Raw genomic sequence first — 25,538 nt, 5'->3', positions numbered from 1 at the left:
TCAAAATTTGACAGAAGAAACCTGGAATTAGTTGCCGTAGTATTTTGCAGATGTAGTCAGCCAAGCCTCCAAACTTCTAATCAGCCGGAAAAACAAGTAAACTTGATACCAACACTGTTCACGCCGTACTGTAGCAAAATACTGTTAATGCCAACTGTAGCAAAATACTGTTCATGCGGCACTATAGCAATAACTAACTTCAGATCTGCACCTCAAACCCTTGTAAATTTCTTTATGCAAACGCCCCAAATGAAACCCAGTGTATTTCCTGAAGTGAAAACACCCTTGATCCTCCTGACTGTGTCTTCCAACAGCGAAGAGAATGCTAGCAAAGAGGGATTCCGTCCTCCAAGCCCGATAATCAGATATCCAGCAACATAACATTAATCTTCATCCAAGCATACAAAAAAAAAGCTCTTCCATTTCTTTTATAGTGTTCTCACAAGAGCTTAATCCTTCGTTTTCTCAATGTGGGATAAAACATAACTCCCTTTGTATACCTTATGTCTCCAATGTGTTATAAAAATAAAGGGAACTCTTTTAATTTAAATATTTTCCACAAACTATATTCTATGCATTAATAAAGTTAAATATTTAAATTTAACTTTATAAAATGACTTTATCAATGCATAACAAATCTTATCAATGATAAATAAGTCTTCTTGTCGATTTTAAACAATTACCATCGACATACCACTGTGACTGAATGTCCGGCCATGTCCAAGATGACTTACTATAAATAGTAAGTATGCCCAAAGTTGCCTCAGAACCCCTCAGAAAGACCTGCAACTGAAACTGTCTAGGCCAAATGGCCTCTAAGCCCCTTTAATGTCCTAGTTAGCCTACGGGACTGTGGGGAAATAGGCTAACGACAACATCATGCTATGAATGCTAGAAAGGGGACATTACAATCTTCCTCCTTGTCCTCCTCAACATCTAGAAAGGCAATTCTAGATATATCCTAGACAGTCATATCCAAGTCAGAAGTCTTGGTAATACATCCCACAACTTCTCTGTCCACACGAAAATGAGAGAGCAAAATAAGAGATTAGACGAATGAAAAGTATCTAATATGCCTTCCTTTAGGGTTAGAAGAATTTTTTTTATATAAAAACTCTTTTTTTTAACACTTTATGGCCCCACAAGCCGCTGGTCCTCCCGGATTAGCCCGGGTCCGGGTAGGGTCCCTGTTTGGGACTGTGGGTTCGCATGGTACGGACCCATGCAGACCCGGGCTCGAATCTGGACCCTGATGAATTTGGATCCGAACCTGAGCTCAAGGGTCTGAACTCGGTAATGTAGATAATAATTCTGTTATAGAGTGCTTCTTGATTTTTAAGGGGTTTAAAGACTTTTTCTAGTGCTGGCTATACCATCCCAGCTATTCAGAATATCATATTTCTGTTACATATTTTCCAATTTAAGTCTTTGCTCATTCTGAGTACTAGACCATTGAATTCCTTTCATCTGGGTGCTCCATTTCCTGGTGTTATATACATATTTTGGTGAAGAAATGATTTAATGGAAGAGATCACTCCCCTAGGAGGTAGCCCCCATCCTTGGCTTGGCACGTGTGGTGTTTTAGAGTGTTCTTTCAGCATTTTGGGGGTCTTGATATCATCATAGCTGAGGTGTTAGCATGGGTGGAGGTAACATGAGTTTGAAAGGCATTTGCACTCATGGAGCTTGGAGATTTTTTCAACTTAGCCGTCCATGAACAAGTGCAGCAAATTAGCTACAGCAGTGTAACTGGGGGAGTTTTCTGAGTGTAGTCCATCAAAGAAAGGAGCCTACTTGCTGTCTATAAATTTCTGAGCAGTCCTATGAACCTTCTGACAAGTTTGGAGTCGATTTTAACTGAATAGAAGCCACCTGGAGTATTGTTAGTGTCACTAGAAGACCCTGCTGGGCCATTGCTACTGATTGTCCCAAATCTGCTCATTACATCAGACCCAAGAAGACTGTTCTAGCTGCAATAACAAGGTATTTAATTATTGTAATGACTGAAAACTATCAAGTGGAGTATGGTATTGTTATTCTCAGTTTAGAAGTCAAAAACAATGTTTTGCAGTCTTGTACTGTGTTTAAATGAATGAATTAAATCAGATGAGAATATTGATTATATTTCATTTGTATTGGCAAAGCATTGTAGGTCATAACTCTTCAAAATAAAGACAAAAAAACCAACAACAGGGCTGTATATTACATCAATCACCCCCAAAATTGATAACATTATTAACAAAATAATATCATACAAAATTGATTCATGTAAGGACAAGTCTATGCAATTATCACAACCTAAAAAGATGCACATACCCGATGAGCAACCCAATAGTGCCTCTCCCTCATTTCGATCATAAGAGGAAAAGGTGGAGGAGCTTTACGCTCAAGAACACTTTTTTGTGTTCCCCTTGCCCTGGCTTCATCATCACCCAATGTAACTGCTTGCACTCCCCCAATCTAAAAAACCAAATAATAAGCATCAGCACAAACTTTAATTTCCTAGCATTATATTGCGAGAGAACCATACAATTCTATAAGAAAATAAAAGAGCTAAGAAACCCCCAATGTCTGGGTTTTTTAAATTTCATTTGACTTAGAATGTCTGCAACACTGCATATCAAACTATTTTGAAGACTTTAGCAACGAATTTACTAATTTTCTTAATTACATCCAAATGAATTAATGTCTTTACGGAGAAAATATCATAAGGGCACTAGTAAGAGAACTGTGTTTCTTGTTTATGACTAATATTTATTTTGAATTTCTTAGAGAATGACAATGACAAAACTTTCAGGTAAAATATGTTTTTACAGTTCACCTATATTTTCTCTTCTCACTGTAGATTTCAATAACTTTTATGCTTCAAAGTTGAAACAATCATCTTAAACTCATAAGCATAATATTTATGCTGAGTATTAATCAAAGAATACAGAATAAAGACTGTCATCGGTAGAAATTGTGTATCTACCGACGGGTCCCTTCGGGAAGGAAATTGTGTATCAGCCAACGGGTCCCTTCGGAAAGGAAATTGTGTATCAGCCGATGGGTCCCTTCGGAAAGGTTCTTGTTATGTAGCGACATGTTGTATGTGGCCGACGGACTCCTTCGGGACAGTTCTTCGGAAAGTATTTATAACCCCTTCGGGAAGCATTGTATTCATGAGATCTTATCATTCAAGCATAATGTACTGTTTGGCATATGCGAATAATAATAAGAAGATTTCTGCTGTTCGTGTTCGTGTTCATTGTCTGTGTGCACTTCTTAATTAACCTATGCAATAAACATTTGGCGCCGTTGCCGGGGATTGAACCCGGGTCACCCGCGTGACAGGCGGGAATACTCACCACTATACTACAACGACGGGTTCCTTCGGGAAGGAAATTGTGTATCAGCCGACGGGTACCTTCGGAAAGGAAATTGTGTATTAGCTGACGGGTCCCTTCAGAAAGGTTCTTGTTATGTAGCCGACGGGTCCCTTCGAAAAGGTTTTTGTTATGTAGCGACATGTTATATGTGGTCGACGGACTCCTTCGGGAAAGTTCTTCGGAAAGTATTTATAACCCCTTCGGGAAGCATTGTATTCATGAGATCTTATCATTCAAGCATAATGTACTGTTTGGCATATGCGAATAATAATAAGAAGATTTCTGCTGTTCGTGTTCGTGTTCATTGTCTGTGTGCACTTCTTAATTAACCTATGCGGTAAACATTTGGCGCTGTTGCTCGATGGACCTGGTACGTAGGCAGGCGGATATGAATTAAATGCCGAATTAGTTGAACAAGAATAAGAATAAGTTGAAGGAAAATGATGACATACGCATTGCGCAGGAAGATTTAATTTTGGCTCAGCAGACAGCGTCGAAGGAGATTTCAGATCATTGCCGACGAAAACAAGAGCGCGGAAGGATTGTTGAAGGAGACTCGATAGTGGCTCGTTTTGGTGGAAGAAGCGAAGGAGTTTCTGAACCTGCATATGCCACGGGAAGAGAATCCTGACGGAAGGAGATTGACTCGCACGGCTCGAAGTGCCGAAGGAGCACGGGCATGGAGTGACCTCTTCGTCCGAGATATACTTCCGGAACGAACAACTTCGGTTGACGAACCCTCTTTTTCACCAAACAGCGCGGAAGCCGAAAACAACGCGGGTGTAGAAAACAGCGTAGGTGTGCAGAACAACGCGGGTGTTGGAAATAGCGCGAGTGTCCATAATAGCGCGGGTGTTGGAAATAGCGCTGGTGTGCAGAATAGCGCAGGTGTGCAGAACAAGGCGGGTGTTCAGAACAACGCGGGTGTTCAGAACAATGCAGGAGCTCAGAATAGCGCGGGTGCTCAAAACAGCGCGGGAGTGCAAAACAGCGCAGGTACACAACAAAACCCTCAACATACAGTGATAATGGCAGGTCCGAAAGAAAAGTTGCTTAAATTTGATGGTGATGAAGCAACTGATCCCATTCGACATTATAAAACATGTGAAACGATCTGGAGGGCAAATGGCATAATAGATACAAACAAATGGATCCGACAATTTCCCGCTACCCTACGAGGAGTTGCGATTGATTGGTTTACTGATACTGATCCACAAAAGTTAAACAGTTGGGATAACATTAAGAAGTAGTTCATCGCAGAATTTCAACTTCTGCGCGACGATAATGAAATTGTAGCGGAGATATTCAATACCAAACAAAAGAAGAATGAAACAGTACGGGTCTTCGCCACGAGGTTGAAGGACTTAATCAGTAAAATGGAGAATAAGCCGACAGATGGACTCTAGAAAAGATGGTTCATTGAAGGCCTTCACCCGAAGCTGCGGAAAAAAATGAAGATCCTGCCACTATTGACATATACTGAAGCGTACAATCGGGCAATGAACCTCGAAAGTGACCAGAAGACAAAAAAGAAGAAGAAGACCAGCTCATCAGATTCAGATGCCGACGACCCTTCAGGAGAAGATAGCAGCGACGATGAAGGCAGCAGCAAGAAAGTCCGTTCTCTTCAGAAGGACATGATTCGGATGATGAAGGAGTTCAAGAACATGAACAAGGAGACTAAGGGCAATGACCAATGGTGTACGGAGTGCAAGAAAGAAGGCCATACTAAGGGATCCTGCCCGAAAGATCAATTTTGTGAGATTTGCCAGATTCTAGGACACTCGGTAAAGGAATGTCCTTTCAACCTGAAATCAAGAACACCACAGCAAGTGTTCCTCACGCAGGAGGCATCCTCGTCAGGAGGGAACGGGAACACCAGTACGGAAGGTGCCACATCGGGCGGATACAAAAACAACCGGCACGGTCAAAACAACAACAATACAGGCGAAAGGAGTCGAATTCAGTATGATGCGAATGGCCGGCCGATAGTTCAATGCCGCGCATGCAATCTGTGGGGTCACTTCGCCCGAGAGTGTACAACGGCGAACACACCGAAGTTGTTATGTAGATGGTGTGGACCTGGTGATCATGAAGATGCTAGGTGTCCAAAGTCAGGAGTAAACTTGATCACCGTCGGGACGGACGAAGAAGAGGTTTTGGCCATCACACGGCAGCAAGCGAAAGTGTACCCCGACCCAGCGGAAGAAAAGAAGAGACTGGAGGAAGCACGGGTAGAGATCTAGAAAGCAACACAGGCAGAAACGACACACTTGAAGGACACGCCGAGTACCTCCGTACGAAACTGCGCAGAACAGAACATTGTACGGCAAATTTTGCAAGCTGAGATACCCGTCAAGATAAGTGATATGTTGCTCACTATGCCTCAGCTCCGATCGGCACTCACAAACATCCTTCCCGCTACTCAACTACCAAGAGAACATGGAAGCAGGAAAGTGGAGCAAGTACAGTGGACAAAAAGGAGAAGGAAAGTGGCGCAAGTGCAAAAGATTTGATGTTGTTAGCTCTTTCATCCGGACGCTATTGGTAGTTGTTGAAATGGGCATTCTCGGGACTATATTGACGGAAACAATTGTGGATGGAGGGTCCGGTGTCAATGTGTTGCCTGAAGACACTTGGAAAAAGTTGGGATAGCCGACATTATGGCCGCCTACATTCCAGCTGCTAACGGCCGATCAACATGGAATCAAGCCATTGGGAGTCCTGACAGCACAACTAGTGATGATTGGAACACAGCCATTCTTGTTGGATTTCGTCGTGATCCCACTGAAGCGGAGAGGATATGATGCCATTCTGGGCCGGAGGTGGCTGATACAAGCCAAGGCGAAGCACGATTGGAAGAAAAATACTTTATCACTTGAAAGCAAAGGTCGGAAGTATGTCATCGATCTACACACTCAGATGGTTGGAGAAGAAGCTCTATCGTTGGATTCTGAAGGAGAAGACGATGAGAGGAGGAAGAGTATGAAACCTGATCAAGAGGGAGTCCTATGATTGGAAGGAGATGACGATCTGGATTCAGTAAATGGTCTTTACCACTGGCAGATAGAGGATTACGAGCTCTTTCTAAGTTGTAATATGCTAAGGATCGACGAAGGTAAGAAAGAAGGAAATGAATGTTCGAAGGAACGCAGGGAAGCCAAAGGAGGAAATGAATGTCTGAAGGAACACAGAGAAGCCGACGGAGGAAATGAATGTCCGAAGGAACATGGAGAAGCCGAAGGAGGAAATGAATGCTCGAAGCAACACACAGAAGCCGAAGAAGCAAATGCGGGTATGACTGAAGCTGAAGGAAAGAACATACAGTACGAACCCAAAAGAAGGAAAGATTCTACTGTACGACTGCGTAGGAAGAAATTATTATGTCGAACCACAGGTATAGCAGAAAGGTACAGGCAGCAAGGAAGACACATGATACGGTCTGGACAGGCAACAAAGAGGAAGGGTTCAATAAAAGTTGTAGCAATGCAGAGTGAATGTGTTATTGACAGACAGAAGGGGCAGCTGACGGAGTCCATGGTAGCGAGCTTCAGGAACAAACTGGGTGATATGGAGATGACACAGAACAGGCGTAGCAGGTTTCAACTCGAACAGTGGGTGTTGAAGTATGACAACCGGAATGAGATCAAACCAGGCAAGTTCAAAGTTAAATGGGTCGGGCCGTATAAGATATGGGAAGTTGGTGATAATGGAGCGATGAAGTTATGGATAGTAGACGAAAAGGAAGTGGCCGACGCAATGAATCGGTCGAAGTTGAATGTCCACCATGGAAGAAGTAACGCACCCCCGTGGACGAACAACTAAGAGAAGACTGTAAGTACTGTATATATGTAAATATTGTACATAATTGTTCCAGAAGTGAGATTTCAAAAAAAAAAAAAAGGCACTGTACGGATTCTTAACTTGCTCACCGTACGGTTTTTGGAGGCTGTGTACGAAATTTATTGGTTCACCATACGGATTTTATTATAAGAAAGCAGTTTAAGTGAGATTTCAAAAAAAAAAAAAAAAAAAAAAAAAATGAAAAAAGGCACTGTACGGATTCTTAACCTGCTCATCGTACAGTTTTTGGAGGCTATGTACGGAATTTATTGGTTCGCCGTACGGATTTTATTATAAGAAAGCAGTGTACGGTTTTTAAATGCTACCGTACAGTTTTTTAGTAGGTAGGTACGGATTTTCAAAACAGTTTTCGTACGGTTATTTTCACAGTTGCCGTACAGATTGTGGAGATAGTGTACGGATTTCTAATTATTTAATAGCGTACGGATTTCTTGTGAGTGGGCAGTGTACGGATTTTATGCAGTGCGGTGTATGGATTTTGAAAGGAGCTAAAGTGAAGACAATGTACGGATTTCTGAGCTTTGAATAGTACGGGTTTTAATGTATGATGTACAGATTTTATAATAATGATGCACTATACGGATTTCCATATTCTTGCCATACGAATTCAGGGAGGGAAAACTGTTGTACGGATTTGTGGTCTTCTGGTGGTACGGCTTTGTTATTTGATTTTCCTTCTAACTTCTTCAGAGTACGGATTTTCAATCTCCTCTTGCGTGTACGAAATGTGAAAATAATTTCAAGGGTTGCAATTCACCATACACGTGTTTGAAAGAATTCTCCACTGTACGGGTTTTCAGTATAATATGGTGTACGGGTTTTGCATAAATGATAAATATGGTGTACGACTTCTACCTGTTATTGCATTCAGATTTTGGAGGACGTTATAGGATATTGCATAAGGAAGGAGTCGATACGGTGGCAGGATGTATGATGAAGCTGTACATTGGTAGCACAAAAGAGTGACAGGAGGTTTTCTAAAAAAAAAAAAAAAAAAAAAATGTCGACAAATCAAGAATGCTCAGAATGAGTAACAGATGATGCCATAGGGTAGAGGAAGAACCAACGATTGCCAGAAAGAGTGTAGAATCGGCAGAAAATGACAGAAAGGGTGTTTTCTGTGCAGTTTTGTGTGGGTTTCAAAGTGCTAATTTGGTCTTGGCGGCGAGGGGTGCTGCCCCTCGACCTCGCCTTATATTGCGAAGCGCACCTGGGGTGCTGCCCCTCGACCCCGCCGGGGGCGTTGCCCCCTGGATCCCCAGTTGTTGCGGATATCAGTCATGGGAGTCTAACCAGTTGAGAAGACTTAGAGCTGCTGCAAGCATGGAGTGTCTGTGTACTAGAGGCACTAAGAGTAGGTGTTGGCCGTGAGGCTGTCTTGGTGGATGCGTAGAGAGCTCGGGAGGAGCTGATCATCCAGTTGGAGGCAGTGTAGTGACACTTGGTTCAGTGTACTCGGAATTGGAAGGCAGAAAGTGGCACAGGTGGCTATCAGGGTCAGATGTCAGATTGGCTAAGGTGACAGTGTTGAAGACCAGTTAGTCAATCAATGTATTTTGGTTGTTGATTTGTCTCAGAGATTTTGTAATAGTCGTCAGGAGACGACTTTTCTTTTTGGGGGGGATGATGTCATTGATAGAAATTGTGTATCTGCCGACGGGTCCCTTTGGGAAGGAAATTGTGTATCAGCCAACGGGTCCTTTCAGAAAGGAAATTGTGTATCAGCCGACAGGTCCCTTCGGAAAGGTTCTTGTTATGTAGCCGACGGGTCCCTTCGGAAAGGTTTTTGTTATGTAGCGACATGTTGTATGTGGCCGACGGACTCCTTCGAGAAAGTTCTTCGGAAAGTATTTATAACCCCTTCATGAAGCATTGTATTCATGAGATCTTATCATTCAAGCATAATGTATTGTTTGGCATATGCGAATAATAATAAGAAGATTTCTGCTGTTCGTGTTCGTGTTCATTGTCTGTGTGCACTTCTTAATTAACCTATGCGGTAAACAAAGACCTTAGATTAGTCAAGGAACATTTTATGTAAACCATGGGATCACATCGGGAAGTTGCAGAAAACAAGTAGGCAGAAAGTCATCCATAAATACAGTAGTGGGACTAATCTTTTATTCAGAATTCCACACACATGGTATATGGAGGTTATCATATGAATGATGACAAGGTTCCTTAACTTGTGCCTTGAGTTCCTCCTCTACAAATAGGACTGTCCATCTTTTGGGGACTCCACATTGTCAGACTCTACCACTTACCTTAAATTCCTTCTTTTAGAATGGAAGCTTGGCACTTAGTCACTTACAAATTTGTTCAAACATGAGAATTCTACCCAATAAACATAGTTTATTAGGATTCTGCCCAGTAAACTTAGTACGTTCTTTCTTATTGATGTTTTTTAGGTTTGACTATCATGGTTACATGCATTTATGCTCTCCTTTCTCTTCTGTAAAGTTTTAAATTTGTGATTTCTCTGAAACCCTGCTGCATCTTGTTATCAAACCTAGACACACAATATAATAAATTTGAGCAAGACTGCAAATTCTCGTTAATACCATTGTTCTCAAAATAAATTACAAGATCGTCAACATATAATGTTCCAGATCTTTCACAAGTTTTTTTGAGTTCATATGGAGCTCACAAGATGTTGTACGGTGGAATGTGTTGGGATATGTTGTACTAGAACGAGTCTCAAGGTTGTAGCACAAAGATGAGGCAATCCTGAGATGTCATGCAGTGATGGAGAGTCCTAGAATGTTGTCTGGTCGTACTGTGTGAATGGGGAGGGTCGTACGATGGAGACAATGACTTGTATAGTGAGGGTGAGTTGTCATACAGTGTCTTGGCGTAGGCGGAGGGTAAGCATACAAACAGGAGGAGAGGAGAGTGTATGGACAGGATGATGATGGAGCATACAGTGGGATGGGTGACTGGACGTGCGGTTTGTTGGATGTATGCCCTTCAAGGCATTGTCTTGCAACATACTGTGAATGGATGGTAGGGGTTGGAGGGGTATGGGAAGTCCCTTTGTTTACTGTTGTCTGTTGACGTCTTCTAGGTATGGATCCAGAAGATGTGAGGTGTGTATAGAAGAATCAATAATTGTAGAAACACCAACAAATGCCAAATATATGACAAACAATGGATAATTGATGTGCACATAAAGATTTGCAAACAATAATGGCACTCCAGATGTGCCATATCCAATGAATATTGATACAGAATGGAATAAGGTGAGGGTTAAATCCCATCGAAACCAGAATAGCCAAGTACGGAAGATCTCTCACTTTTGAAATAGTGATCAATAGAGAACTGCAAAAGGAATTTGTGGTAAAAAGAAATAATCCAAACCACATGCCACAAATATCCTCCCCGTCTGTCATAAATATCCATTGGAGGAAAACTCCTAATGCGCACAACAAGTGCCAACACAAAAACAAACACCTACGACCAAAATAAAAGATCGGTTTGAGATATACATAAATCAATTGGAACCCCAAATACAACTTTTATTTTATTAATTTGGGCCCCACATTTATTTATTAAACATTCTCTTTTTTCTATTCTATAATTCAAATTCTGGGACCAATTAATTAATAAACTTAATTTAATTATTACAATACAATTTTGGGAACATCACACCACAACTATAGCATCTCTAAAATTTCATGAGCTTTCTGTTGAACAACTAGAATACTGAGATGTGGGTGGGGGTTAAATTTTTTTCCCTAAATCTTTTAATTTTAAATCTCATGCTATACTTTTCATTCACTGAAGGAAAAAGCCAAATAAACAACTTTAACATGAATGACATGAGCAAAAGATAACACCAGATTTTTATTATGGAAAACCCAAATGGGAAAATCCAAAGAGGATTAGCCTGTAATATTGTATAACTAGTTATAAAAAATTACAATTCTCACTGCATGGGTCACTGCCAAAATAGATTACAAAATGGTTTGTTACAATTGTATCTAATGTATACATAAATCAGTTTCTTTGTATTTCAAAACACAAGCTTGACACACTTTGTCCTTCACTGGTTTCCACAATTGATATCCTTTCAGAGATTCACCTATTTGTCGCATTCAAATATATCATTACTCCTATATTTGCACTTGTGCTTCTCTCCTTCTTAAGGGATATATATATATATATATATAGTTTCCAACCTTGTATTCTGTCAGCCAAGCCCATGTACAAAGTAGTCTGCTAGGAGAAATCTGTACACCTTTCATCAAGAATATAATTCATGTTTTCTTCCATACACTAATGTCCATGTGAGGTTAAACTTTTCACTTAATTCTTTATCCTGTCCCAAAGTTATAGTATTGAAAGCATCCATGCGAGGAAATGCAAACATACAAACTATCTATTATTAGACCAAAAATGCAACCGATTCGAAGCACCAAAAACGAGAACTTGAATATCAGTACAGCAATAGTACCAAGACCTGTTGTAAAAAAGCACATAGCCTTGCTTGCTTATGTGGAGAAATGCGAATCAAAACATTGTCAACTTGTATCATTAAGTGTCCGAAAACCATAGCAAAATAAGTCAACAGAGTGTTGACATCGACAACCAATATGGAAACAACATTCTCCTTCATCAATCCCAAGGTTTTCTGAGTTCATACGGAGCTCACAAGATGTCGTACGGTGGAATGTGTTGGGATATGCCCTACTAGAATAAGTCTCAAGGTTGTACCACAAAGATGAGGCAATCCTGAGATGCCGCCCAGTGATGGAGTGTCCTGGAATGTCGTCCAATCAGCCTGTGTGAATGGGGAGGGTCATGCAATGGAGACAAAGACACGTAGAGTGAGGGTGATTTGTCATACAATGTCTTGGTGTAGGCGGAGGGTAGGCATACAAACACGAGGAGAGGAGAGTGTATGAACAGGATGATAGTGGAGCATACAGGTGAATGGGTGACTGGACGTAAAGTTTGTTGGACATACGAACCTCAAGGCATTGTCTTGCAACGTACCATGAATGGTTGGTAGGGGTTGGAGGGGTATGGGAAGTCCCTTTGTTTTTTGTTGGCTGGCGACATATCTTGGGTATGGATCCGGAAGGTGTGAGACCTGTATAGAAGAATCAATAATTGTAGAAACACCAACAAATGCCAAATATACCACGACCAATGAATAATCGATGCACACATTAAGATTTGCAAATTATCGCCATATACAGATTATAAAAAATAATGACACTCCAAGTGTACTAGATCTGAAGAAAACTGATACAAAATTGAATAGGGCGAGGGTTGAATCGCATTGAAACCAAAATAGCCAAGTAGGGAAGATATCTCACTTTCGAAATAATGAACAACAGAGAACTGTAAAAGGAATTTGTGGTACAAAGAAATAATCCAAATCGCATGCCACAAATATTCTACCTATTGGTCATAAATACCCATATGAGGAAAACTCCTGATGAGCACAACAAGTGTTGACATGGCACCAAACACCTACGACCAAAATAAAAGATGGGTTTGAGATATACATAAATCAATTGGAACCCCAAATACAACTTTTATTTTATTAATTTGGGTCCCATATTTGTTAATTAAAGTAATTAATAAAAGGTCCTCTTTTTTCTATTCTAGAGTTCTAATTCTGGGACCAATTAATTAATTAATTAAATTTAATTATTACAATAAAATTTGGGAACATCACACAACAACTATGGCATCTCTAAAATTTCATGAGCTTTCTGTTGAACAACCAGAATACTGAGATGTGGGTGGGGTTAATCAATATTCCCTAAAACTTTTAATTTTAAACCTCATGCTATACTTTTCATTTGCTGAAGAAAAAAACCAAATAAACAACTGAAACATACATGACATGAGCAAAAGATAACACCAGATTTTGATTATGGAAAACCCAAATGGTAAAAGCCAGAGGATTAGCTTGCAATATTGCATAGCTAGTTATAAAAAATTACAATTCTCACTGCATGGCTCACTACCAAAATAGATGACAAAATGAATTGTTACAATTGCATCTAATGTATACATAAATCAGTTTCTTTGTATTTCAAAACACAAGCTTGACACACTTTTGTCCTTCACTGGTTTGCACAATTTGATATCCTTTCATAGATTCACATACTTGTTGCATTGACATATATCATTACTCCTATATTTGTACTTGTGCTTCTCTCCTTCTTAAGGGATATATATATAGTTTCCAACCTTGTATTCTATCAATCAATCCCATGTACAAAGTAGTCCGCTAGGAGAAATCAATACATATTTCATCAAGAATATAATTCACGTTTTTCTTCCATACACTAATGTCCACGTGAGTTTAAACATTTCACTTAATCCTTTATCCTGTCCCAATGTTGTAGTATCAAAAACATCCATGCGAGGAAATGCAGACATACAAATCATCTGTTATTAGACCAAAAATGCAACCTAACCGAAGCACCAAAAATGAGAACTTGAATATCGGTACACCAATAATACCAAAACATACTATAAAAAGCACACAGCCTTGCCTATTTATGTGGAGAAATGCAAATCAAAACATTGTCAACTTGGATCATTGAGTGTCTGAAAACCATAGCAAAATAAGTCAACAAGAGTGTGTTAACATCGACAACGAATACGGAAACAACAACATTATCCTTCATCAATGCCGACATTTCCACCATTTTTCCCCTTTGAATGGCAACACAAAAACCAAAATCTGTTCAAAACAAAAACTAAGTAAGAACTCCCCTTAAGTATTATGCTCCTTTTTTGTTTCTCCCTTTCTCCAATATTCTCCCACTTTTTTGTTAAATATAAAGATTGGGTTTTGGTGATGCGTAATTTTTGGGATCTCGAGAGAGGAGAGTGTAGAAGTGTTATGATGGTATTTCAATTGTGATCAAAGTGGCGCAACATTAGTGTGGTGGATCCCTCCCAAGATTGACGTAGGACCTGGAATTATAATTAATTTCAGTTTGGATCAAATTGTTGATTAGAGGCATTGCTTGACGACAATCTTGTAGAGGGTGGACTATAATGTCCCCATGTTGGTGTTTGTTGCAGAGCTTAACCTATTGACAGGGGCCATGTAGGTTAATACAATGCACAGATAACCTATTAATGGGTTTTGAGGTCCTCTAGAAGGTTTGTGTGGCTTTTTGAGAGCTCAAAGCTAGTCTCCTATGTAGCAAGAAGGACTCCTACTTTTTAGGAGATTGGTAGTTCATTTGTTAACCTTCCAAAGTGGGTAGAGCCTTGCATGAGACTTAATAATCCATTTCAAATGATTAGAGATAGTCTCCTATTCTTAAGGAATGTTTTAGAATGGTTCCTATATTTGAGGATATTGAAAAATTTACTATGTTGTATGAACCATTTTGGAAGATCATAGATAGTTTCCTAAGTTTTAGGAGGCATCCTGCTTTTGAGGGGACTAGTAGTTGACCTGCTATTTTCAGTCATCACCTTGAGATTAGGTGCATTGTCAATTTTTAGCTGAAGTAGTTATGTGGATGATATTAAGAATATAAATTTAAATATTAAAACCTGACTTATGTTTTCTATTTTGTTGATGTTTGATAGCTTTTGTCGGATAAATCTATATATAATTATATGAGATATGAGAGAAATATATATATATATATATATATATATATATATATATATATATGATTAAATTTATTATTATATTAATTCTCTGATTAACTAATAGACATGTCCCATGAAGGGACATGTCTCTTCATGGTTTATTCTCAATATAAAATAAGAGATTGCTATTATTTGGAGAACACATACCAAATACATGGCACTGCTTAGTACATTTGCAGCGATCCAAGAAAACCAACATGGTATCAGAGCCTCGTTCAATGTTAGGAATCGAAGTTGGGATATGGCTTTGAGAAAGAAAATCAACGAAATTTTCAAAAGCACTGTTAGCATATATGTAGTAGCAATGATGTTATATGTAGCAACGATATAGAAATAGCGTTGGTTTAATACATTTCAGTTTGAAACATCAACATGAAGTGCAAAGTATAGAAAGCAATGTTTAAAAGTGCAATTACCAGATTTTCCTCACCAATTTGCATTTGTACACAGTAAGCCATTATGGTCAACCGACAGCATGGAAAGTTTAAAATTCAATGGAAGATGATGAAAGTAAGGAAATTGTATGATACCTTGATATAAGGAAGAAGAAATATCGTACCCATTCCAAAGTAGAGTTAAGAAATATGAAAAACCAAAGAAAACCTTGTGAAGTATTACCTTCGGGAGTCTAGCACAATTATCAATTATTTCTAAATCTGAAAGCAATGGTTATTCCAGGCACATCCCAGCCAAGTCAAAGAGGTTGATGGTTCAAATCCTAGAGCATACATCTTATTGCAATTGCATTGTAGGGGGAGGGATAAATGGAAAAGAAGAGTTACCCGTTACCAACCTTAGAAATGTTGATTCAATGGATTTGCGGAGTTGTAAATACCACTTTGAAGTCACCATATTCTAAACAGCACTCCACACACTTCAGAAATGCGAGCAATGAATTTATAAGTGAAGAGTTATCAAGACGTAGTAAAAATCTTTGAAAAGATCTAACATAATAATAATGATTATACATAAAATCTCAAATCCATTGTATTGTCACTAGGTTTGATAAAAATAAAAAATAAAAATTCGAATGTTGGCTCATGTTTGATGAAAATAAGGATGACACCACCTTGGTGATTCAAACCTTGCATCCAACAATTAAAAGTCATGTTGGGAAAGAAATGGGGGATATGCGAAGGTGTAAACCTTCCTCACCGTACTTTGAATTCTCGTGTGGGAACCTCCAAGTGAGAACCAATGGATATAATGTCAAGATTTGTACCAAACCAGTGGCTCGTCACAAATACAAACAATTATATACAAGGAAATGCTTCCCATGGAAATGATGTCTAAAATTTATTTGGAGCTTGGTTTTGGTAAAACTGTAATGATCCCATCTTTTAGCAGTTGACCAAGTGTGTGTGCGTTAGCCTTGTTCTACATGGTCCCGAGGGCTAACGAAGGGTTTAATGGGATCCTGGAGTGTTTTGGCCTAGTCATTTCCAGTTTGGGCCAAAACGAAGTTGATTTACTCAGTTTCAGGCATACTTACTATTTTTAGTAAGTCGACAGGACACAATGCAGGTCAATTTTGGTGATTGGATTTGATACTCCTCGGTGAGAGCTTTCCGTTGAACTATCACTCGCATTATTCGGAGTCCGATTGCTAATACATTTTAATGCCTGAAGTTTTATTAAAGTAACGTCTAATTTAATTGTAAAATATTAAAGTGTTACTTTAATATTTATTTTATGGGGATGTGTAACCAAGGGAGACATAAAGGGTATTTTAATATATGTTTTATATACTACACATCTTTTATCCCACATTGCCCATACGAGTTGAGCGGACCCTTGGAAATAGAATAAAAGGAAGCATTTGTGGCTTCATTAGCAGGTTGAATATGAGAAGAAATTGGTGTGTGAGTTGCAGCTTTGTTTTTGGCATTTGAGGACGTCTATCCTCTCTTGTAACATTCTAGACGTCATTCCCTTGGGGTTTGGCCTTTGGAATTCTTTCTTATTGGCTTCATTATCAGGCAGTTTAGTTGCATTTCCGGCTACAGGCAGATTTGATATTTTGCTCATATCTTCTTCACTACTTGTCCGACGCTTATGCCACTTGGAGGGAATGGTATTATGAAGGTAGTGGACTGATTGGAGGACAAAGTATTGTAGCAGCAAGTTCGTAAGCATGGGTTGGAGTATTATGACAATATTGCTGAAGTAATTAGTGAGTTGATAAATCTGCCATGTATTTGGTTTTATGAATTCTGAGAATAACATTTTATTAGCAGCCGTTCATTTCCACTTTGCATATTATTGTAGTTTCTTTCTTGTTTATGTTGTATGATACCAATTCCATGCACGAAATACAACAAACAAATAAACGTTTGATTTCCGGAGTTATAAGGGGTTTTAAGAAGTTGAATGCAAATTGTTTGACATAATTCCTTTCAGCAATTTGGTTTAGTTTTTTGGGACATCCAGGGGTGCCCATTACAGTGGTATCAGAGCTATTAGTCCTGCCATCCTGTGGAGATCATATAGATAGCTGGATAAAGGGAAAAGTGTTTGAAAAAATGTATATTAGTCCAGATCAAGAGGTGATGTTCAAACAGTTATTGGGTACATTAGAGAAGGGGCAACGTATGCAACAGGAGCAGAATAGGCAAATGGATATGATGTTTCAGCTTATGGCTAGACAGATGAGCATCAACATTGATGATTTGTATGTTGCTCCAGAGCAGAAGGTAGTTGATTCCTCAGGTGGGATCGAGATACGTATAGAGCCAGCCAGTTATGATGTTGGTGATGTGGGCATTTCGGCAGAGTCAGTAGAGACATGCGTGCAAAGTCAGGAGACCACATATGAAGCCTTGTCAGGGGATGATGATGTAGCAATAGTGGAATTAGGAGAATGCAAGGGAACTGTCATATCAACAACCACTTCTATGTCAGTTGAACCATCCAATGAGGAGTTTGGTAATAAGCATGTAGTTGTAGATGTGTGCTCTGATGATAGTACACTTGTTATTGCTAATGAGGTGAGCAATATAGTGACAGAGTCATATTATACTATCGATCAACAAAGTGTTAATGTTCACTCTTGGGATAGTACTATGTTCAACATGGATGCAACATTGTCTTATGACAATCTGATGTTTGAGGCTGATGTTGATCATTCACCTGAGTGGAGTTGGGCTCAGTTTTCACCATCTACAAAGATTCAGTTTTGTGTTGCAGCAGTTGGGAGGAAGAGGTTTCATAGATCTTCTATGGAGCCGCCTTCTGGTGACATCCAGACTTATACTTCATCAGCACAAGTTTTGGGAGCTAACTTGCAGGACATGTGGTTGGTCCTAATGATGTTCATTTGCAGTTTGTTTAATGTCTATATGGATATCACACATTACTTCAATTGGGATCCAGGTGGAGGTTGGAGTTCATTATGTTACTTAATTGCTTGAGGACAAGCAATTTCAAGGAGGGCGGATTTGTAATGATCCCATCTTTTAGCAGTTGACCAAGTGTGTGTGCATTAGCCTTGTTCTACATGGTCCCGAGGGCTAATGAAGGGTTTAATGGGATCCTGGAGTGTTTTGGCCTAGTCATTTCCAGTTTGGGGCATACTATTTTTAGTAAGTCGACAGGACACAGTGCAGGTCAAATTTGGTGATTGGATTTGATACTCCCCGGTGAGAGCTTTCTGATGAACTATCACTCGCATTATTCGGAGTCCGATTGCTAATACATTTTAATGCCTGAAGTTTTATTAAAGTAACGTCTAATTTAATTGTAAAATATTAAAGTGTTACTTTAATATTTATTTTATGGGGATGTGTAACCAAGGGAGACATAAAGGGTATTTTAATATATGTTTTATATACTACACATCTTTTATCTCACATTGCCCATACGAGGTGGGCGGACCTTTGGAAATATAATAAAAGGAAGCATTTGTGGCTTCATTAGTAGGTTGAATATGAGAAGAAATTGGTGTGTGAGTTGCAGCTTTGTTTTTGGCATTTGAGGACGTCTATCCTCTCTTGTAACATTCTAGACATCATTCCCTTGGGGTTTGGCCTTTGGAATTCTTTCTTATTGGCTTCATTATCAGGCAGTTTAGTTGCATTTTCGGCTACAGGCAGATTTGATATTTTGCTCATATCTTCTTCACTACTTGTCCGACGCTTATGCCGCTTGGAGGGAATGGTATTATGAAGGTAGTGGACTGATTGGAGGACAAAGTATTGTAGCAGCAAGTTCGTAAGCATGGGCTGGAGTATTATGACAATATTGCTGAAGTAATTAGTGAGTTGATAAATCTGCCATGTATTTGGTTTTATGAATTCTGAAAATAACATTTTATTAGCAGCCGTTCATTTCCACTTTGCATATTATTGTAGTTTCTTTCTTGTTTATGTTGTATGATACCAATTCCATGCACGAAATACAACAAACAAATAAACGTTTGATTTCCAGAGTTATAAGGGGTTTTAAGAAGTTGAATGCAAACAGTTTGACATAATTCCTTTCAGCAATTTGGTTTAGTTTTTTGGGACATCCAGGGGTGCCCATTACAAAAACCATATTTAAAAGGTGAGGACTAAGGTAATGGGTAATGGGGCCCAAGATAAGGTATGGATATTATTATTTTTACATTCATATAATATGCTTATATGTAGGAGTATATTTATGTAATTGCATATATATTAAATTTATAAGGAAGTTATTTTAAAGGGAAATTTGTATTAATTCAAAGAAGCTATTTAATAATTTGAAATTCTGAATTAAATGGTATAAGCAATATTAATACTAGAATGAGTTGTCAAAAATCTGAGATAACTTGCATATGTCTAGATAAGTATTAGAGATTTTTCTTATTTGACACATATGGAGATAGTTTATGATTTGATGCATATGAGATAAATATTTTTGATTAAGTATTACATTTAGCTACTTCTTTGTATTTCAATACACACTATAAGAGCTATGCACTTGATCTTTTCCTCGAAGAATGTTCTTGCAGGAAAATGAGATTGATATCATATTCAGAGGGAGTCTAATACTTCTTCAAGGTAAATAAGCTCAAAAGATTGATGTTCAGAGGGAGTCTTACACATCCGTTTGAAGGAGAAGATAGAGGATATGTTTTAGTTTATTTTTGAAGATCTTGATCATATTAGAACCAGAGGGTGTTTTGACTTCATGTAAACTTTTGTATCAAGTGTGTAACTGCACGATTTAATGGGCCTACCACTTGTGTACATCAGGAGGAAGTGATGACTTCCAAATGATCATCACTTGTATTTGCAAAAGTTATTGAAAGGTGACTATTTTACAATAACTTAATTTACTATTATGATGGATATCTTATGATGTCTATGCAAATCATGATAGATTATACATTGCATGGTGGATGTTTTATATGGTAAGCATTATGAGAATGCATGTGCACAAATCTTATAAACAGTTTGGTGAATGTTGCAAATTGATGTTACGGAGAGCCATTACACAGAGTAATTGGTGAATATCATGCGACTTGATGTTCTAGAGGCCATTATGCACAATACTTCGTGAATATCTTGCATCTTAACATTCTGCAAGGCCATTACTTAAAGACTATTTGGTGAACATCATTGATCTTCTGGGAGACCATTACTCATGGTATTAGATGTGATATCAAACATTTTTGAGTAATTGGTAAATATCATGTATTTTGGGAGACTGGTAGTCATGATATCAAATGTGATATCAAAACATTTTTAAATAATTGGTGAATATCATGTATTTTGGGAGACCAATACTCATGATATTAGGTGTGATATCAAAACATTTTTGAGTAATTGGTGAATATCATGTATTTTGCAAGACCACTACTCATGATATCAAAACTTTTGAGTATTTGGTGAATATTGGATGTCGATATTCTAGGAGACCAATACTCATGATATCAGATGTGGTATCAAACTTTATTTGAATATTTGGTGAATATCATGTGTTGATATTTTGGAAGACCAATACTCTTGATATCAAAATGGTGGATATTTTCTGATCAAAGATACCCTTAAAATTTGTCATTCTTAATATTACCAATGGTATAATATCTGTCTTGTGTTTATCCTCCCTATTTAAGAGGGAGTGTTGATGTTTGATAGCTTCTGCTAGATAAACCTATATATAATTATATGAGATATAAGTATATGAGAGAAATTAATATAATAATGATATATAAATGATTAAATTTATTATTATATTGATAATTTGATTAAAGAATAGACATGTCCCATGAAGGGACATATCTCTTCATGGTTTATTCTCAATATAAATAAGTGATTGTTGTTATTTGGAAAACACATACCAAATATATGGCAGTGCTTAGTACATTTGCAGAGATCCCGAAAAACCAACATATTTAAATCAAATAAAGCACTTTATTAAAAAGGAATTTATAATGATTTAATAAATGTCTTAATAAGAGGGCCATCAATGGGGGCCATCACAGGATTCATTACTAGTATTTTTCAGAGTGTGTTCGCATCCTGGCTTTTGTGTTTTTGTCAGGGTGTGTTTGTCACTTAGTTTTCATTTGTTGCGCAAGGGCAAGTTTTGCTATTGGTTTTTCATGGGATGTGTTTGCGACCTGGATTCCGTGTGCTCTATGAGGTTTGTTCCCTGTTTCTGTATCATGAAGGTGTGTTCTACGTTGTGCGGGTGTATTGCCGTGTGTGCCCCCTTTCTTCTGTCGCTTGTTCTTCTTCAGTATTCAGATTTTTTTTGCAGGGTGTTTGTAGAGTATTTGCAAGTGGGTTTGCTGATTCTGAGTATGTGTTGGTTTTCCCTTTATTTTCATGGACTGGGTTGTGGTTTTTCTGCTCTTGACGGCTATAGCAGAAAGTGGTGAATGGGCCAACAACCCCCCTTATCAGAGGTTATGTGACAGGATTTCCAAGCTGGAAATGGACAATCTACAGCTGAGAGAGCAGGTTACCTCCTTAACTGATACCATCTTTGAACTTAAGAGTGACAATTCGGCTCGGTTCCAATGTTTCTCGGATACTTTCACCACTGAGACAACAGGCCTGCAAACTAGTATCAGCTCCATTATTGCACAACTGGAGGGTTTTGATGCCATCAAAGAACAACAATCCGACATGGCAGCGAAGCACTCCTCTCTTGTATCTGAAACCGGACCGAAAGTCAAGTCTTGGGCCTCTCTTTGTAACAGCACAAATTCTACACCTCTTGCTAGTATTGACAAAATAGTACAAGGTAAGATTGAGGATGAGAGGGTGAGAAGGGTTCGTGAGCTCAACTTGTGGGTTTGTGGACTCCCTTCTAGTCTTGATCCTCTTGCTGCTGGACGCTCTTTTCTTTGTGATCAACTTGGTCTTACTGACATCACGTTGGATAAATGCTGGATTGGACATGGTGACATCCTATTCATCAGATGTTTTTCACTTGCAGACAGGCTTCGGGCTCTCCGTGCTAAGAGGAAGTTATTTTCTCTCCCTTCCAAAATTTTCTTAGATCAAGATCTCACCAAGGCTCAGGTTGTAGAGCTAAAACATGCTCGCGGTATTGTTGCAAAGGTGAGGCAGATTGGTAAATGGGCAGTTATCAAGAATCTAAAAGCAGTTATTAGAGATTCCCCCCAAGTGGTTGGGTAGAGCGTTAGGCCCTCAAGGCCAAATGACGATCCCACCAATAGTCGGACAAGAGGGAGACCTCCACTTGCTCCCTTCTTGTTAACTGCTGCAATGGTAATGGGTCTTTATAGTCATTACCTGGTCTCCTATGTGATGTTGTGGGTTCCGCAGATATTCTTGTCATTACTGAGACTCATGAGAGTCCTGTGCATCCTCTTCCAGGTGTTACCAGGTACTAGTGGTTATCCATTTGTAGGGAGAAGGTTCGTGCTTCTGGTGGGGTACGAGGATCAGGCGGTGTAGCATGTTTGATTAAGGAGGATGCTTTCAGCAACACTTCTATTATACACTCAGCTATGTTTGCTAGATTTTTGTGGGTCCGCATTGACCGTAAGGGTCACCATCAGAAAGATCTTTATTTGACTGCTTGCTATTTTCCACCGGCTTCTTCTCACTATGCTATTCATGGTACCGATGATGGAGACCCTTTTGTCGACCTTTGCGAGACCATCTCTCAGTTTGCTGCCCTAGGTGACATTATTATTCTCGAGGACTTCAATGCGAGAACCAGAGTACTCCAGACTCCACTTTATGATCGTAGTTCGGATTCCATATGCTCCATTGAGATTGATCCATCTTTTGTAGGGCTTCAATAGTATTTTGAGGATGCTCTTGGGCCGTTATCTATGTATGGTAGACATCTGTTGCGGCTTTGTGAATCTTCTCGCTTTGTGATCTTGAATGGCCTGTCCTACTTTCCTGGATCTGAGTTCTTTACTTGTTGGCCTCATTGCGGTGGTGCTAGTGTCGTTGATTATGTTCTGGCCTGCCCCTCCATCTCTTACATTCGTAGTTTCACGATCTTGTGCCTTTCTCTTGTGGACCATGGTCTCCTCTGTATTCACTTTCGCCTCTCCCCTCTTCCTTCGCCCCCTCTCGTCGCCTCATCTTTCATTTGTCACTGCTCGCTTGCCTATTCGCTTCTGTTTCCTCGATGGTGACGGTGAGCTCTTTTTCGCTCATCTTTTGAGACTCCTTAACCCCTTGTGCTTCTCAGATTCGTGTGAGGCTGCCTCCATGTTTGACTTGCTTGCGTCAGCTATCCTTAGGTTTTCCATCCTTTCCATTCCTCATCGTCCTCCTTTGCCCATTCGCAGCAAACATCGGATGACCTGCCCTATGAACTAGTGGTTTGATTTGGACTGCAAATCTTTCCATCGTTTTATGTGTTTTGCCTTTGGTGCTCGCTCCACGGACTTTGCCCACATTTGCTCATCTCACCTCTGCTGTGTTCAGAGTAAGAAATGTGCCTTTGCCGCTTCTAAGTGCAAATCCCTTTGCTCCACGCTAATCCACAATCCCTAGCTCTTTTGGCGCACTTTTTTCCCCCATAGTTCCCCTCCACCCTCCACCCTCGAATTTCACTCTCTTACCTTGCACACTCTTAGCTTGCACACCATGACTCTTTATGACATTCCTGGGCAGCCTTCCATCCACCCCTCTTCGCTTCCTTGTGCTCGCCTTTTCACCCCTTCCCAAATTTATGAGGCCATCATATCCATGAAGTATAGTAGAGCTGCTAATGAGGAGGGTTTCTAGGCTAAACTTTTCAAGTTTGGTGCTTCGGTTCTGGGTCCCTATCTCTATTCTTTTCAATAGAGTGATTCATATTGGGTTTCCGATCTCCTGGTCTAGACATTTGATTTATCCTATTCGTAAGACTGGCTCTGTCTTGAATCTGGGGAATTACAAAACCATCATGATTGGGCACATGTTTGACAAAATGTATGCGACAACCCTTAATGCTACGCTTTCTGCGAAGTTAGACAGGAAAGGTTGTAGAGCTAGAGGGCAGGCTGGTTTCTGAGCAGATTATCAAACAATGGATCACATCTTCACCCTACGGGCTATTATTGAGGAGGCTAGACACCTAGCGGAGAAGGTTTATTGTTGCTTTGTTGATTTTTGCAAAGCCTTTGATTCTGTCCCTAGGCTGACTCTGTTTGAGAGACTTAGGGAGGTTGGTATTTCTAAGATGTTGCGTATCGCTATTATGAGACTTTATGAGACTGTGGTTGGTAGATTCAGGACTCCTGAGGGCTTTTCGGATCCGATCCATAGCACCATTGGGGTTAAGCAGGGCTATCCTCTCTCCCCTACTTTATTTGGGTTATATATTGATGAGCTTGAGGACTTCCTCTTGAAGTCTTCGCTCCCTACGGATGGATGTTATCTTCATCAGGTTCTAATCTTGATTCTTCTTTTTGCGGATGATGTGGTTCTCCTTGCTTCCTCTCCAAACAGGTTACAAAGACTTCTTGATGGCTTGGCTTCCTTCTGTGATCAACGACAACGTGTGGTTAACTTGAATAATGCTCGGGTCATGATCTTTAATTGTTTGAAGACTTCTCACCTTCACTTCATTTTTTAGGGTTAGGAGATTGAGATCACTTCATCCTACACTTATTTGGGGGTTATGTTTTTTGGTCTGCGTTTCAGTATGAGACCAGCTATTCGGCCTCGAGTAAGGATATGGGTTCTCTTCTTTTTCTTGACAAACAATGTTTTAGACATCACTTCCAAGATATCTCGTCCAAGTTATCTCTCTTGGACTTTACTGTGCAGCCGACTGTTCTATATGGGTCTGTGGTTTGGGGCCCTTCTCTTCTTAGTTCTGATTGGGCATTGATTAAGCAGTTTCAAACTTTTTCTTAAGGCGTATCATCAAATGACATAGGTTCACTCCTCATAGTATCATTTTTGCTAAGTTTGGTACTCATCCTTTCAGTCTCGCGGCCATTTTTTATTTGGTTTGGTTCCTCTATCACCTTCGTGGTTTTGTGGACAATGCTGATGATTGTGACTGGTACTCCTATTTAGCCTATTATTCATCTATTTCTACTGCAAGTGCAGAGTTTGGTTCTTGCGCATGCTGTTGGTATGCACAAGCCTCTTCTTTGCTAGGTTCGATTGGGATTGAGATTGATCGTATACCCATTTTTCAGTTCCCATTGGATGCCCCTGCTCATCTTCCTTCTTGACAGGAGTTGAATGAGCATGTTCGACTTGACATCTA

At 39.5% G+C, this 25,538-nt stretch overlaps 1 protein-coding gene and 1 non-coding gene across 5 annotated transcripts in view; both read right to left on the bottom strand.

The window, feature by feature from the left end:
* The window catches only part of LOC149567683 (P-loop containing nucleoside triphosphate hydrolases superfamily protein), a 216,871-nt gene that overhangs the window by 55,314 nt on the left and 136,019 nt on the right, over positions 1-25,538 (bottom strand). For all 4 annotated transcript variants that reach the window (XM_089820945.1, XM_089820944.1, XM_089820943.1 and 1 more), the window contains exon 7: positions 2,317-2,460. In XM_089820945.1, coding sequence (XP_089677071.1) covers positions 2,317-2,460 — 144 coding nt within the window. The remainder of the gene's footprint in view (positions 1-2,316; positions 2,461-25,538) is intronic.
* Positions 3,293-3,364, bottom strand: TRNAD-GUC (transfer RNA aspartic acid (anticodon GUC)). Its single transcript has one exon. It is a non-coding gene; the product is annotated as a tRNA-Asp (tRNA).

Source organism: Cupressus sempervirens, chromosome 3 (genome assembly GCF_028749045.1).
Source record: "Cupressus sempervirens isolate cs-2001-9-10 chromosome 3, ASM2874904v1, whole genome shotgun sequence".
Taxonomy (NCBI): Eukaryota; Viridiplantae; Streptophyta; class Pinopsida; order Cupressales; family Cupressaceae; genus Cupressus; species Cupressus sempervirens.
The sequence above is the reverse complement of the archived record's forward strand: the minus strand, read 5'-3'. Positions and strand labels throughout refer to the sequence as shown.